The sequence below is a fragment of the Pelobates fuscus genome, chromosome 1, assembly GCF_036172605.1.
Source record: "Pelobates fuscus isolate aPelFus1 chromosome 1, aPelFus1.pri, whole genome shotgun sequence".
Classification (NCBI taxonomy): domain Eukaryota; kingdom Metazoa; phylum Chordata; class Amphibia; order Anura; family Pelobatidae; genus Pelobates; species Pelobates fuscus.
Genome location: NC_086317.1, coordinates 250348258 through 250361955, shown reverse-complemented (window position 1 = coordinate 250361955; position 13698 = coordinate 250348258). Strand labels below are relative to the sequence as shown.

Below are 13698 nucleotides of genomic sequence, written 5' to 3'. Positions count from 1 at the left end.
ACAAGTTACAATTTAATGAATAATCCTGTAAATATAACAGTTCAGATCTCATCTGCAACCTTTCAGTTTTATTTAAATTTTCAAATTTGCTTTTGTATTGACCTCTGAAAACATACTTGTTTTTTGAACTTACTCACTACCCACTCTGTTGAATACTTCACTGTTCTTACCTAGTATATAATTTGAGCCAATTTGGTTAGATTAGCAAAAGGTAAGATTCCACTCAATCTAAATTTTAAATCATCAGCCATTCTACTATTTAAGTCCAGCTTAGTGATAAATTAAATTAGATACAAATAAACATGAAAGACGTGGAACATACCAAATATTACTTTTATTATCAATCTATAAATTATGGTAAACTATGACAATGAAATTCTCATCAGTAACCATTATTTGAATTCAAACTATGCTCTGATAAGCTGAAATACCAAGCAACCAATCAGAATGCTTGATTTCAAATTGATCTACTTTTGTTTCCTGGCTAGCATGCCAGATTAGCAGCTAAACTGTAAATCTGGCACCCCATGGATTTGACTGTCTGAAAAATAAACATTTCATTTCGAAGTATTCATTTTTCCTTCACTGATATGTTGAGGATAATTTTTTACGTGGGTTTCTTTATCTTGCAATATTTTAGATAGAATATGAAATATTAGCAAACAAAAATGGAAATTATGTTTTTGGTCAAAAAGAGTTTGATCAAATACCGATACTACAAAATTACATACTCTAAGCATTTGTACTGTAATGTGCATTCCCAGGTGCTATGTCGGGGTTTTAAAAGCTATATTTTCTTTAGCTTTGAAATGCTAATCTAAAATTAGCACAAGCATGTACACTGATGGAAGAGGTAAACCAAATTAATTTGATATTTTGAAGTTCTGTAAACTTTGCACTTTTACATGTGTTAATTATTTTGACTGATATATCTTAAGAGAACCATACAATGATTTTAAAGAACCAGATGAAAATTGAATGACAAATACTTAAGGTCATCCACAATTTTTAAATGCCTTTCTCTAGTGTATAATATATTTATAAAATCAGAAATCCCATTGTTGGTTATTTTATAGAGCAGTGTTCTGTCTGTGCAGTATTGTTATCTCTGAAAGTTGGCAGTATGATATACCAATAAAATAGCTAATCTAGCAGTGAACAGCAACTTTTAAAGAGAAATTATACATAAGTGGGTTTTTTTCGCCATAGGATTTTTCTGTGGTTTTATTCATATGTCTTCAAGTATGAGCCTCCTGGATGAAGGTACCACTGATGTAACATGAGATGATATATTTATTGTGTTATTGTTTTGGTATTAGGGTCAGCCACATCATAACTCCACACCAATTAGATGTTTTCCTTTAACACAACTTTCAGCCACCAGAATGAATAGAGAAAAAGTGCCTAACCCTTAGTTAAGCACGGTTTTCTAATTTCAGTTGCATGTACATATGAACACTGGTTGTCCATCTCCTCATTTAGCTTATTATCAGCACGGATAATTTCTTGACTGTGGAGGAATGTGACAACCTTTTCACTTTTTCTCACGACTTGTTCGTTCCTCTTTTTCATGCACTCACAACATCTCTTGCACACCAGGTATGCAATCTCACATAAATTAAGTAAGATGCATAGTATAGAAGTTCCCACCATAAAGAGAGTAAATATAGTTTTCTCACTTGGTCTAGATATAAAACAGTCTACGATGTTTGGACAAGGATCAATGGAGCACTTGACAGTATTTGGGAGTTTGTAATCGGGATAGAGCCTGTGAAAGATGTAAAGAAATACTGCATCCACTATAGCTTTAATAAGAAGACTAAGGAGGTAGGTCCACCATAACCCACCTCTCTTCTTTCCAGTGTCCAGATATAGCCTTCCACAGTTCTCCCCCAAACGTTTTATACGTTTTTTCTCTCTGTCCTCCCGATAAGCCACATGCATAATCACAAGTAGAGATGGGCAAGTGACCAGGATAAGTTGAAGAGCAAAGAGTCTAATGTGAGAGATTGGAAAATAGTGATCATAACAGACATTGTTGCATCCTGGTTGCCGTGTGTTGCAGTCAAAATCCCCTTGCTCGTCACCCCATACTCGTTCCGCTGCCACCACATAAACTAAAAGTCGGAAGATGAAGACAACAGAAAGCCAGATGCGACCAAAGGCAGTGGAGAACTTGCCTACACCACTGAGCAATCCTTGAAATAGCGCCCAATTCATTCTATATATGGTGAGAAAGGTAAATTGATCATTATATATCAACCAAGTCAAAACAGATTCAACTTATATTCTACCATTTGTATAGCATACTCTTTAAATCATTTTACTGGTAATTATTCAGACCTATTACTGTGAGATTTTTCTAGTAATTATCAATTATTTCAAGAATGAACATTGCGTGTAATAATTTGTATACACACACACACACAAGAAAATCACATCAATAATCTCCATGTATAGATTACCTCTTAAAGGGACACTCTAGACTCCTAAAGCACTTCAGCAAATTTCAAATTTGCACTTTTATAAATTAACCTTGTTATACCACATGGTTGTCAATTAGACAGCTTATCCTGTTACTTCCTGGTAGATTTGCTCAGTGGCACTAAACTCAAGAGGCAGGCAATTACCTAGCGCACCAGGCTTCTCATTGAGCTGCATTGGGAAGTCAATGGTTGGACAGCCACAGAAATCCTGGGTTAGATTAGAAGAGGACACCTTGAAAAGGCTTCTGCTAGCTGTTTTTAGACATAGACTCCAATAAAAAAATAAATAATTAAATACATGAATGCTTTCATTGCGAGTATATCTACAAAACAGGGATCTGTATTTATTTATGCAGTGGAGTGTCATTTTAAGCAATGCCATGAACACATGACCACATGCAAGTTTTTTTGTTTTTTTTGCACTCCTGGATTTGAAAAATGACTTTAGTTTATTGTGCAGAAAAATCAAAGTTCAGTGGATCGACGTTTCGACCAATACACGGTCTTTTTTAAGATCTGAACATTACATACAGTGAATGAAATATATATATATATATATATATATATATATATATATAGGTAATAGAGATTAATGACTTACCAAAATCTGTGATGTCCCGCCTCCCCCAACCAATCGAAAACCCGTAAGTGTGTGAAGACCGCGCATTACGTCCTACAATGTTTACAGCGGTTGCTAAGCAACCTTCGTGGAGACCAGTGTCTATAACAAGTGATAGCCAACTACTTGCTGTGCAAAAAACAGAGGATATTTAGAAGAGAAATAAAGATGGGACAAGGAGCAGCACCTACACCTTGTGATCAAAAGATTGAATCAAAAATTATCTGCAATATAATGTGAAAGTGTGATATGTGAAAATAACAGCATGCAATATCTCTTCTAAATATCCTCAGTTTTTTGCACAACAAGTAGCTGGCTATCACTTGTTATAGACACTGGTTTCCACTAAGGTTGCTTAGCAACCGCTGTAAACACAGCGGGATGTAACGTGATGACATCACGCGCGGTCTTCACACACTTCCGGGTTTCGATCGGTTGGGGGAGGTGGCACATCACAGATTTTAGTAAGCCATTAATCTCTATTACCTATATATGTATTGCATTCACTGTATGTAATATTCTGATCTTGAAAAAGACTGTATTGGTCGAAACGTCGATCCACTGGACTTTGATTTTTCTTCACAATAAACTAAAGTAATTTTTCAAATCCAGGAGTGCACCTTACTATTTTTGCTATATTCATATCGCTGGTTTGCACCTTGGTACGTATTTTTATATATATTGTATATAGGTAGTGTGCCAAACCCATTTTTTGACATATATACACATTATATATATATATATATATATATATATATATATATATATATATATAGCTGCACTCCAACTGGTGTCCTGATGAAAGCTCCCAAGTGGAGCTGAAACCTGAAACGTCGAATTTTTCTTCCGCAATAAATGGAGAAGTTATCTTATAATATATATTGTATATTGTATTTATATCCTATTGTAACAATACAATGTTTTGTAGACCCAGGACATACTTGAAAATGTGATAAATCTCAATGTATCCATCCTGGTAAAATATTTTATAAATAAACAAACTAAATTATCCTTAATGTAACCTCAGACGGGTGTTTATGACATTGCTTAGAAGATAAATTGTGGCGCTTTTTATGCCCTTTAAGATCCATACCATAAAATCCTCAAGTCCCTCTTCCCCAGACTATATATAAAACCCTGAGCACTTTAAGTAGTGTACTTGTGGACAAAGTATGTGCTACAGACCAAATTATACCAACATATCACAGCATGGTTAGGAATGATTGGATTTATGGTCTACCGTATGCTAAATACAGATGTTTCCTGAGTTAACATGGACAGTCCACTAAATACCTACTAAACTTAACAATAAGTACTCCTTATCATTATAATAGGTGATCATCTATGTTATTATCTTAGCCCTAACCTTATCGTTAACACAGAAAAAGGAGTTGAATCATAAATGGTGCTGTAATTGTGCTGTCCATTAATGGATGCAGTATCATCACAATGTATATAAATTATGAAGAGCATCTTTATATAGTTGTTTCATGAAAACTTATTACAAATATGTTCTACAATATATGTTATGTAGAAGGAAAAAACTTTTCAATCCTTTTGCAGAATTCAATGTGTGTTAAAGACTGCCATCCTATCATTACCTTAAAATATTGGTTGGAGAATATTAGGTACACCTATACTATTGTAGTTTTAAAGGCACATTTTATATATTTGATTAATTTATCTATTATGCACTACTTAATGACTTTTCTCATAAAATTACATTATGGATTTTGCAGACTAAACCTGTTTAATCGCTGGTGTAACTTGAAATCAGAGGGCCATGGAGGAAGCAGCCCGGCCGGTTACAAGTTGTTACAGATGTATTGACAGTATAAGACTCATTTGAAATTAATTCATATCTTAATGAGCAAACCCCCCCCCCCCCCCCCCCAAAAAAAAAAAAAAAAACAGTAGATATATTCAGTATTTTTGGACAAAAAAAATAAATCTGGGTTTTATAGACATATCTGGGTGCTTGATGCATCTCAGACTATGTAGTCTACATCAGTGAGATTAAAGTAAACTGCTGGGCCTTACTTACTCTCAGTTGTAGGCACCTTTTAATCATACTGAGGTACTGAAATGCAACAAAAAAAGAAAGAAAGAAAAAAGAAACTACAACTCATTGTGCTCAGACCCACTCTTTTATTATCTTTCCAACTTCAAAGAGGTTTGTTTATACACTAAATCAGGTCTGGGAAATTGACAACAGATTTGCAAATTTGAAACCAAATAGTTAAATTGATTAAAATCTCCAATTTAGCTAAAGATTGTTCATACATCTGTGCAATATTGGTTTACATTATACAATTCAGGTTTGACCTCAAAACAAATTGCTGTTTAGGTAAAGGGATTTTTTTTTGAAACGTCAAGTATGAGAATAATATTAGTGCAGTGGCATAGAAAGAAACATACATACAGATAAGTACCTTCAAATTCTTTAGCCATGAATAATGCATTGTTCATTGAATTACTATTTAAATACAGTATTTGTTCTAGATCATCCCAAAATAACTCACATTATCCTTGAAAAGGTTTGAAAATAGAGAGATAATGAGAGTTAAACTCCTACAACAGCAACTGGCATGACAGTTTCCTACCGTAGGGTAAGAAAAGCAAAACACAAAAGTATCTTCCAATCTGCACCCTAACATTGTTACAGTGTCAGCCCCCCTTATACAGACTTACTTTTAGTCTTAATGTATCAGCTATGCAGATAACATGTTCCCCTTGTTGGATAGTAGGAATCTTCCATAAAGCTTTATTCACATCTTTCCCATTCTGATACTGCTTTTCACATGTATAAATAAAACAAATCTGTTCTCCTGTATGCGCTGGGTCAATTGTGAGTCAGTATTTTCAGACTGGGGAAAAAAAAAAAACTCTCATAAGTACTCAAAAGATTTCTCTAGTAGAAACCGGATCTGTCTGATAAGGTGTGTGTTCAAATTCCAGTGCAAACAAGAACATTAACCCTTTACAGCAGAACAGAAAGAAGTGAGCCACACCTGCTTATATGAAGCAATCTATAGTTTCTTCTTTTCAATAAGCACAGGTGTGGGCTTTAGGTGGAATAATCCCCATCTAGAGATATGCAGGATGTGCAGATCAAGTAAAATACAAATATATAAAATCCAAGGGCAGGAGTAAATATAAAAAAAAATCACTTTGTTTAAACAGACAATATGTTAAAAAACAAACAAATACAAAATATAAGCCAAAGCTTTTTAAAAAGTGAATTTCTATATTTTATTTATTTATTTTTAACATATTGTTTGTTTTAAATATGAAGTACTTTTTTAATTTACCTTTGTTCCGTGATTTTATATATATTTTTATTTTACATGATCTGGCTCCTTGCACATCCTGCATATCCTTATGTGGAGATTATTCCACCTGAAGCTCTATATCACAAGAGTAGGTCATTGCTCTAGTCCCTGTAAGTACCTTTTCTATACCTGATATTATGTATCTACATGTTGCACTATTGTGTCCTTTCTCTTTAGTTTCCTTCATATATTTCAACATCTACCTGACGCTGAAATGACTGACCCTTGCCGACTACAACTTACATCCATATATGGGGATTGTACTGTCAATGCTTATTACAGCAGAGCTCTTAATAGCTCTGTGGCGGAACCGCTGCCTGTCCGTGAATTGCCCTCTATCATATTGTGTGTGTTTCACCATCCATTCGTGTATTGTGCCCGCTCCCCGTTCAGGAGTGCTTCCACAAAGGGAATTCATTCACCTCCCAAACGGGGACCACTCCAATTCCTCATTTAGAATGTTAGGTAAGAACATTCACACCTCGCAACATAGGTGTTAAACCGCAATCTGCAAAGGGAAACAATTAATGAGTGCTCCCCTGGGTACAGATGAACGCCAGCCAGGGGAAGCATTCATGGATTGTTTCCCAACTCGTTCGTCTCCCGAACAAGGACCTCCCTGGTGCCCCATTAGAAAGTTCACACCAATTAAAAAGAACGTTCTCACTCGTAACATACGTTCACACCAATTAATCAGAATGTTCTCACTTGCAACCTAAGTGTGAAACTGCAGGGGAAGTAATTAATGAGTGCTCCCCTGGGTGGCCGCCATTTCGTATAGATGAAAGTCGTCCATGGGGAGCATTTGTATCCTAAAAGGAGACCCTTCCCTTGCAGGGTTTCATACAGGGACCTCACAAGCGGAGCCTGGTCGAGGAAGGTACTGCTGTGAGGGTCCCTGGGATTGAGGTGGGCATTTTTGGGGCACTGGCAACTTTGGTGGGCTTTTCAGTGCCTGCAGATCAGCTCTTTTCCTGCGGGCAGGCTTTTCCTGTGCCTGGGAGACAAAGGGACTGTCCCTTTTTCCTGTGCCTGGACTCCCAGGCACAGAGGCTCTTGGAAAGAAGACCCCCTGGCAGCTGGGGTGGGAATCCTTGTGCTTTTAGTGGTGGGCTTTGGGGACAAAGGGTCCCTTTCTGCGCTAAAGCACCAGGAAGGGGGAGGATCCTGGGATGTAACCTTGTAGGATTATGTGGTACACCCCTTGCACCCCTTGTGTGTCGTCCAGTTACAGGGGGAATGGGTCTCTTTATATCCTAAATGGTTCCTGCCTGGCTGAAGGAAGGGAATTAGTGGAGGTAACCAGTCAGATTACCCTGGATCCACTACAAGCTCTATCAAGTGTGAGTGTTTTCTTGGCACTTTATATTCACAGTTTATTTGTATTTTGCTATACTGCATTATTATTTGTTCTTTTTCTTCAGTAGAGCTTTTACACTGGCTTCCAGTACTTGCTTTACTGAAATCTAGGTAAGCAATGTCTACTGCACCAACCTGATCTATTATTTTAGTTAACCAAAAAAGAAAATCAATAAGATTAGTATGGCATGATCTCCCTGAAGAAATGTTGTCTATGTTGTCTCTGATCTTGAAATCCATGTGATTTTAGATGTTCAACAATCCTATAATTTAACATGATTCCCATTACTTTCCCCACTACTGAAATAAGGCTTACTGGCCTATAGTTGCCTAACTCCCCCCCTACTACTAAAAAATGACTTAGTCTTTCTTCCTAACTGAGCTCCCTCATTTTCATCTGTAAATACCGAACAAAAATATTCATTGAGGTAGTCAGGGTACATCTTGACTTTAATATTTAACATGTAAATGCACTCAATCTAACAACAGAACACATGGAGGGATATCAGGAGCAATTAAGCTACATGGGCCTTGGAGGTAAGGTAGGTCCTAGTTTCCAAGTCTTGTATGTCCTTGCAGATGTCTTTCACTTTTTGTAGTATTGATAGTAGTTTTTTGAACACAGGGTCTGTAAAATGCCTTGTGCAACTGCCACTTTGCCTGGCAACATCCGGCTGTCCTACACACTTCCCTTGTCTTCTTCATCATCTTAGCTTTGATCCTGGGTGGACTGGAGTTTGTGCATTTTTTCTCAGCATTCTTTTCCCCGTTGTGTTGTGCCATAGCTTGCCAGATTTGCAGAGCTCAAAAACAGGGCGAGTTCACTCACACATCTCTCAAAAGGGCTATAAGGTTTATAACTTCTCTCCTAGCCGTCCATATGCTTCAGCGTCCAACCACACCCTCTTCCATAGGATACATTTTACTATTTTGGTGGTATTATCTTTCTTGGGTTTAACTGTTTTCTCTTCATTTATGATAAACTTTGTAGTTTTCCTACTTTTGTTGGTGATGGCCAACCATTACTGCGAAATCAAGAGTACTGGTTCTAGGCTTGGTGATCAAGACCTATCCCGCCCAGACTAGCCATGGGCAGGTTGCTCTGCCTCTTAATTCCAGGACTAAAATTTTATCCCAGCTCTGTCTTACAGCCAGACACACATATTCACTCCAAGATACACTTACAGTTTGTAATAGTTTTTTACATGATGCGTCACTGACCTACTCCCTTTCACTGTTCCTTCTGTGATCCTTCTTTATGGGGTATGTAGTATAGTGTCTATATTTTCCTGTGCACAACTAAATGGTCTGATATATAATATCTCGGTAAGGGTTATATTCAAATTTTATGTAACCCACTATCAAGATTATTTCTATTACAGCCAGGTGAGCAACCAAAGTTTTTGGTTTTAATTTTTGTTCTATGTTAATAAAAGATAAATGAACTGTGGAAATTGAAACAACATAAACAACATATTATTTTCATATGGTAAGTACAATGTAATTTTTTTCTGATTCACTTGGTAAATACTTTGTGCCACACCCATCCCCTTGGGATATATTGCTATTCATCACCTATACAATAATAATTGAGAGGCCTGGGAAACACTTAAGACTTTCATTTGAGACCTGTAGTAACAAAGACCCCAACCTAAAAGCCCAGATCCTTTGTGTAGGAAGATGTAGAAACATGTAAATTGTTCAAACTCACACACCATGCATGAAAAGGGATTATGCAATCACCCTATTAAATTGTTTTTTCAGCTTTCCTTTCCTTATGCCACTTGTAGCTTAAAGATTATACTCCCCTAGCCATTTGCCTTTATATATTTATTATTTTTTATTATTTGCAACAGATCTTAATATTCATAAGCCTTCATTTCAGTTTCCTACGTGTAGTTTGCAATCTGAGGGATAATTTTGAGCGATAGATGAGAGTAAATTAGTTTAACAACTGTAATTAAATATTTGCCAAAGATTTTATTTAAGACACAGAGGCTCCTTTTATGCTGCACTGTTTTTTATTTCCCTCAGCCGCAAAGAAATTTACATTGAAAAATCAATAAAAAAACAAATATAAACAGCAACCATATTCACATAGCAACACAGTCAACCAATCAGCGTCATCTTTATCCTGTAAAAGGCAGCACCTAAGTGACCACTTCCTCTTTCTTTGCTGCTCCCTCAGTTAAGTAGAACACTGGTTCCACAGTTTCTAACTTATCAGTTATAGTGATAATTGTTGATGGTACCTTTGGGTACTGGTAATTTTATTTGTTTCATCTTAACTTTATTGTACTTAAATATTATTTTAATTTTTTGTTCTCTAATGTTGCTTAATTGGAATCTCTAACTGAACTCCATAGTCCAATATTTGAACCCTGGGCTACTTCAGCAGGGTTGGTTTGCCGTAGGGATTTACCTCTTTTTATTGCACTCTCACGTTCTGGTTTTCCATTGCCCTGCAGTCATCTCTGCTTTCCGGCCTGCTCTGAATCCTTGGAGTTGGTATTTACTTTCCCCAAATGATGCGCATGCAAGTTCCCTCAGTTGCGAATTTGGCGGCCATCTTTTTGGGTAGCTGTTTGCGTTGCAACTGGTTTCCTGAACATTCGTTTTTTTTCTGTGGCGAAACCGACCTCGCCACGTGTCCTTGGAGGGGGCTGCTTGCCCGCCTCTTGCCTTTGGACTATGGCCCTGGGAGATTGGGCCCTTTTACAAAACGTATTCGGCCCTAACAGAGTGCATGTCACTCATTCTGGCCCTTTAACCCCTTAAGGACACATGACGTGTGTGACACGTCATGATTCCCTTTTATTCCAGAAGTTTGGTCCTTAAGGGGTTAAACACAGTGGGGCCATTCGGTACTTGCCCTATGTGAGCAGTGATTCCCCCAGATAGCTATGCCATGGAGCCTATTCATATAATGAAAGACTATGGGAAAGACTTTGGCTCCATGGCAATTAAACTGTATTTGTGTGGTCTGTGTGCCATTCACCTAATAATGTGCACGCAGACCTGAGCTATCTGGGGATATGTTACATGTCTGTGTTTGGTGTAATAAAAGTGACTTTATATATTTTAAAACATAATCCTGTATTTAGGTCCCCACATGTGTAATGGAGTTTTGTCTTTGACCTGGGAGATAATTGGATTACTTCTCCAATTATCTCCAGGGCAGAAGGGAGGAAGCCAGGGTGCATTGTGGGGATGTTTTACTTTTCCTGTTTGAGGCAGATTAAAATACTACCAGCCAGGGGGAACAAAATATACTTTTACTAACTTTTGAACCCCTGGTCATTTTTTAATATGTTGTCCCCCTGAATGCATTGATTGTGGATATGTATTTTTATGTGAATGTGATGTATGGTTTTAAAGTTACAGAGTATGTGTGGAAACTGTATTTTTACTGTATGTAATAATTATGTTAATTTCTTATCTGAGGGGAGGGGATGTGTGGGTTGTACTGTTGCTTGATTGGTTGTTTTATGCCTCCCCCTGGGTGTGTCCTGTATGTGCACAACTGTAATAAAAACCAGGCTGGGTGTTCCAGATCTCAGATTCTGCTTGACCCTCAAACCGATGTGTCGTCTCGTTCTTGGGGGGAATTGGAGTGTATGCTGACTGCCAGGAGTGTAAGCTGTTCGTATGCTTTTCCTGTTCAGCTATCCCAGTGTTCGTGTGTTTCCAGTTCGGGAGTTGGAAGATTTGTACAGTTTGCAGTCCGGGAGATTGGTGCTTGCAGTAGCTGCTGGTCTATGGAAAAAGGGGATATCGCCTAAACTGGGTTTTATCCTCTTGTAAGCTAAACGGTCCGTTACAATTGGTGGCAAGCGGCGGGATCGTTTCTACAGCCAGAAGGACAGCTACAGACAACACCAATTCCTTGGAGTTACAAATTGAGGGCAACGTTAGCACTCGTGCAGCGCCCCTGGCAGCAGAGGTATCCAGTGACTTGGAGCAGACAAGTATGGAAGGCTCTGACGCTGAAGATTATGGGCTGGCCGAGGTGAGGCAGCGAGTGGCCCAGTATGGGGGTTATGTATCCATGGAGATATTCCAGGGGATCTGGAACCAGGTCATGGCTAAGCGAAAATCAAGGATGGACGGAGAGTATGCTCAGCGGAAAGAGTGTTACAGCATCCGAGGAGGTTAACCGTCTTCCCCTGAGGCGGCAGTGTGTAACCCAGGGAGCTAAAGGTGCAATCCTTCCTCCCCAGCGGCAGTGTGTATCCCAGGGAGCTGAAGGTGCCGTCCTTCCTCCCCAGCGGCAGTGTGTACCCCAGGGAGCTGAAGGTGCAATCCTTCCTCCCCAGTGGCAGTGTGTATCCCAGGGAGCTGAAGGTGCAATCCTTCCTCCCCAGCGGCAGTGTGTATCCCAGGGAGCTGAAGGTGCAATCCTTCCTCCCCAGCGGCAGTGTGTACCCCAGGGAGCTGAAGGTGCCGTCCTTCCTCCCCAGCGGCAGTGTGTATCCCAGGGAGCTGAAGGTGCCGTCCTTCCTCCCCAGCGGCAGTGTGTACTCCAGGGAGCTGATGGTGTCGTCCGTTCTCCCCAGCGGCAGTGTGTAACCCAGGGAGCCGAAGGTGTCGTCCTTCCTCCCCAGCGGCAGTGTGTACCCCAGGGAGCTAAGGGTGCAATCCTTCCTCCCCGGCAGCAGTATGTACCCCAAGGAGCTGAGGGTGCAATCCTTCCTCTCCAGCGGCAGTGTGTACCCCAGGGAGCTGATGGTGTCGTCCATCCTCCCCAGCGGCAGTGTGTAACCCAGGGAGCTGAAGGTGTCGTCCTTCCTCCCCAGCGGCAGTGTGTACCCCAGGGAGCTAAAGGTGCAATCCTTCCTCCCCGGCAGCAGTATGTACCCCAGGGTGCTGAGGGTGCAATCCTTCCTCCCCAGCAGCAGTGTGTATCCCAGGGAGCTGAAGGTGCCGTCCTTCCTCCCCAGCGGCAGTGTTTACCCCAGGGAGCTGATGGTGTTGTCCATCCTCCCCAGCGGCAGTGTGTAACCCAGGGAGCTGAAGGTGTCGTCCTTCCTCCCCAGCGGCAGTGTGTCCTGCAGGGAGCAGAGACCGTCAGTCTCACACCCCAGCAGCAGGACAAAATAATGAAAGGGGAGACAGCTGGTCCCCCTCTCCACCAGCAGAGAGAGTGACAGGGAGAGGAGCCTGTTAACCCCTCTCCCCAGCGGCAGTTGACAGTCCAGAGAGAGGAGCTTGTTACACCCTCTCTCCAGCGGCAGCCTAACCCACCAAGGGGAGATGTTGAGCCCCGCAACTGTGCAGATGGGACCATAGTCTCTGCACTTACAGCCCAAGGGGTAGGGACGGTCGGTCCTGTCCCCCAGCCCCAGAGCTGTGTACCCAGAGGGGAGACAGTCGGTCTCCCCCTCCCACAACCAGGCTCCAATCAGGCTACTTCAGCGGTAGCGCTGGCACCAGGGCAGAGTACCGCTGGTCTCTGCCCACTCAGCAACCCACCAAGGCAGTCTACCAGCTCCCCGCACAGCCGTGGTGATGAACCTGAACCTGGACAAGCTGCTACTTTATCCAGGTGGAGTAAACATTTATTGTGGGTGGGAGGTACTGCTGTTTGTGCTTCGTGGGTGGGTTGCTGGACTAACCAGGGCACTGACCGGCAGGAGGTCAGATACCCTGTTAGTCTGGGGGGTAAAGGGGAGAAGTGTGGCGAAACCGACCTCGCCACGTGTCCTTGGAGGGGGCTGCTTGCCCGCCTCTTGCTTTTGGACTATGGCCCTGGGAGATTGGGCCCTTTTACAAAACGTATTCGGCCCTAACAGAGTGCATGTCACTCATTCTGGCCCTTTAAACACAGTGGGGCCATTCGGTACTTGCCCTGTGTGAGCAGTGATTCCCCCAGATAGCTATGCCATGGAGCCTATTCATATAA

The 13698-nt window shown here is 40.6% G+C and overlaps 1 protein-coding gene across 1 annotated transcript; it reads right to left on the bottom strand.

Annotated features, from left to right (window-relative positions):
- Positions 1–486: 486 nt before the first annotated feature.
- Positions 487–5983, bottom strand: LOC134592862 (gap junction beta-5 protein-like). The gene is made up of 2 exons (XM_063444549.1): positions 5797–5983; positions 487–2221 (listed from the first exon to the last, which is right to left on the bottom strand). The coding sequence occupies exon 2, from the start codon at positions 2218–2220 to the stop codon at positions 1405–1407; it is 816 nt and encodes a 271-aa protein (XP_063300619.1). The 5' UTR covers position 2221; positions 5797–5983; the 3' UTR covers positions 487–1404.
- Positions 5984–13698: the final 7715 nt, after the last annotated feature.

Bases quoted from the DNA above. Each gene is read 5' to 3' on its own strand.
- LOC134592862 (XM_063444549.1), bottom strand. From the start codon at position 2,220: ATGAATTGGGCGCTATTTCAAGGATTGCTCAGTGGTGTAGGCAAGTTC.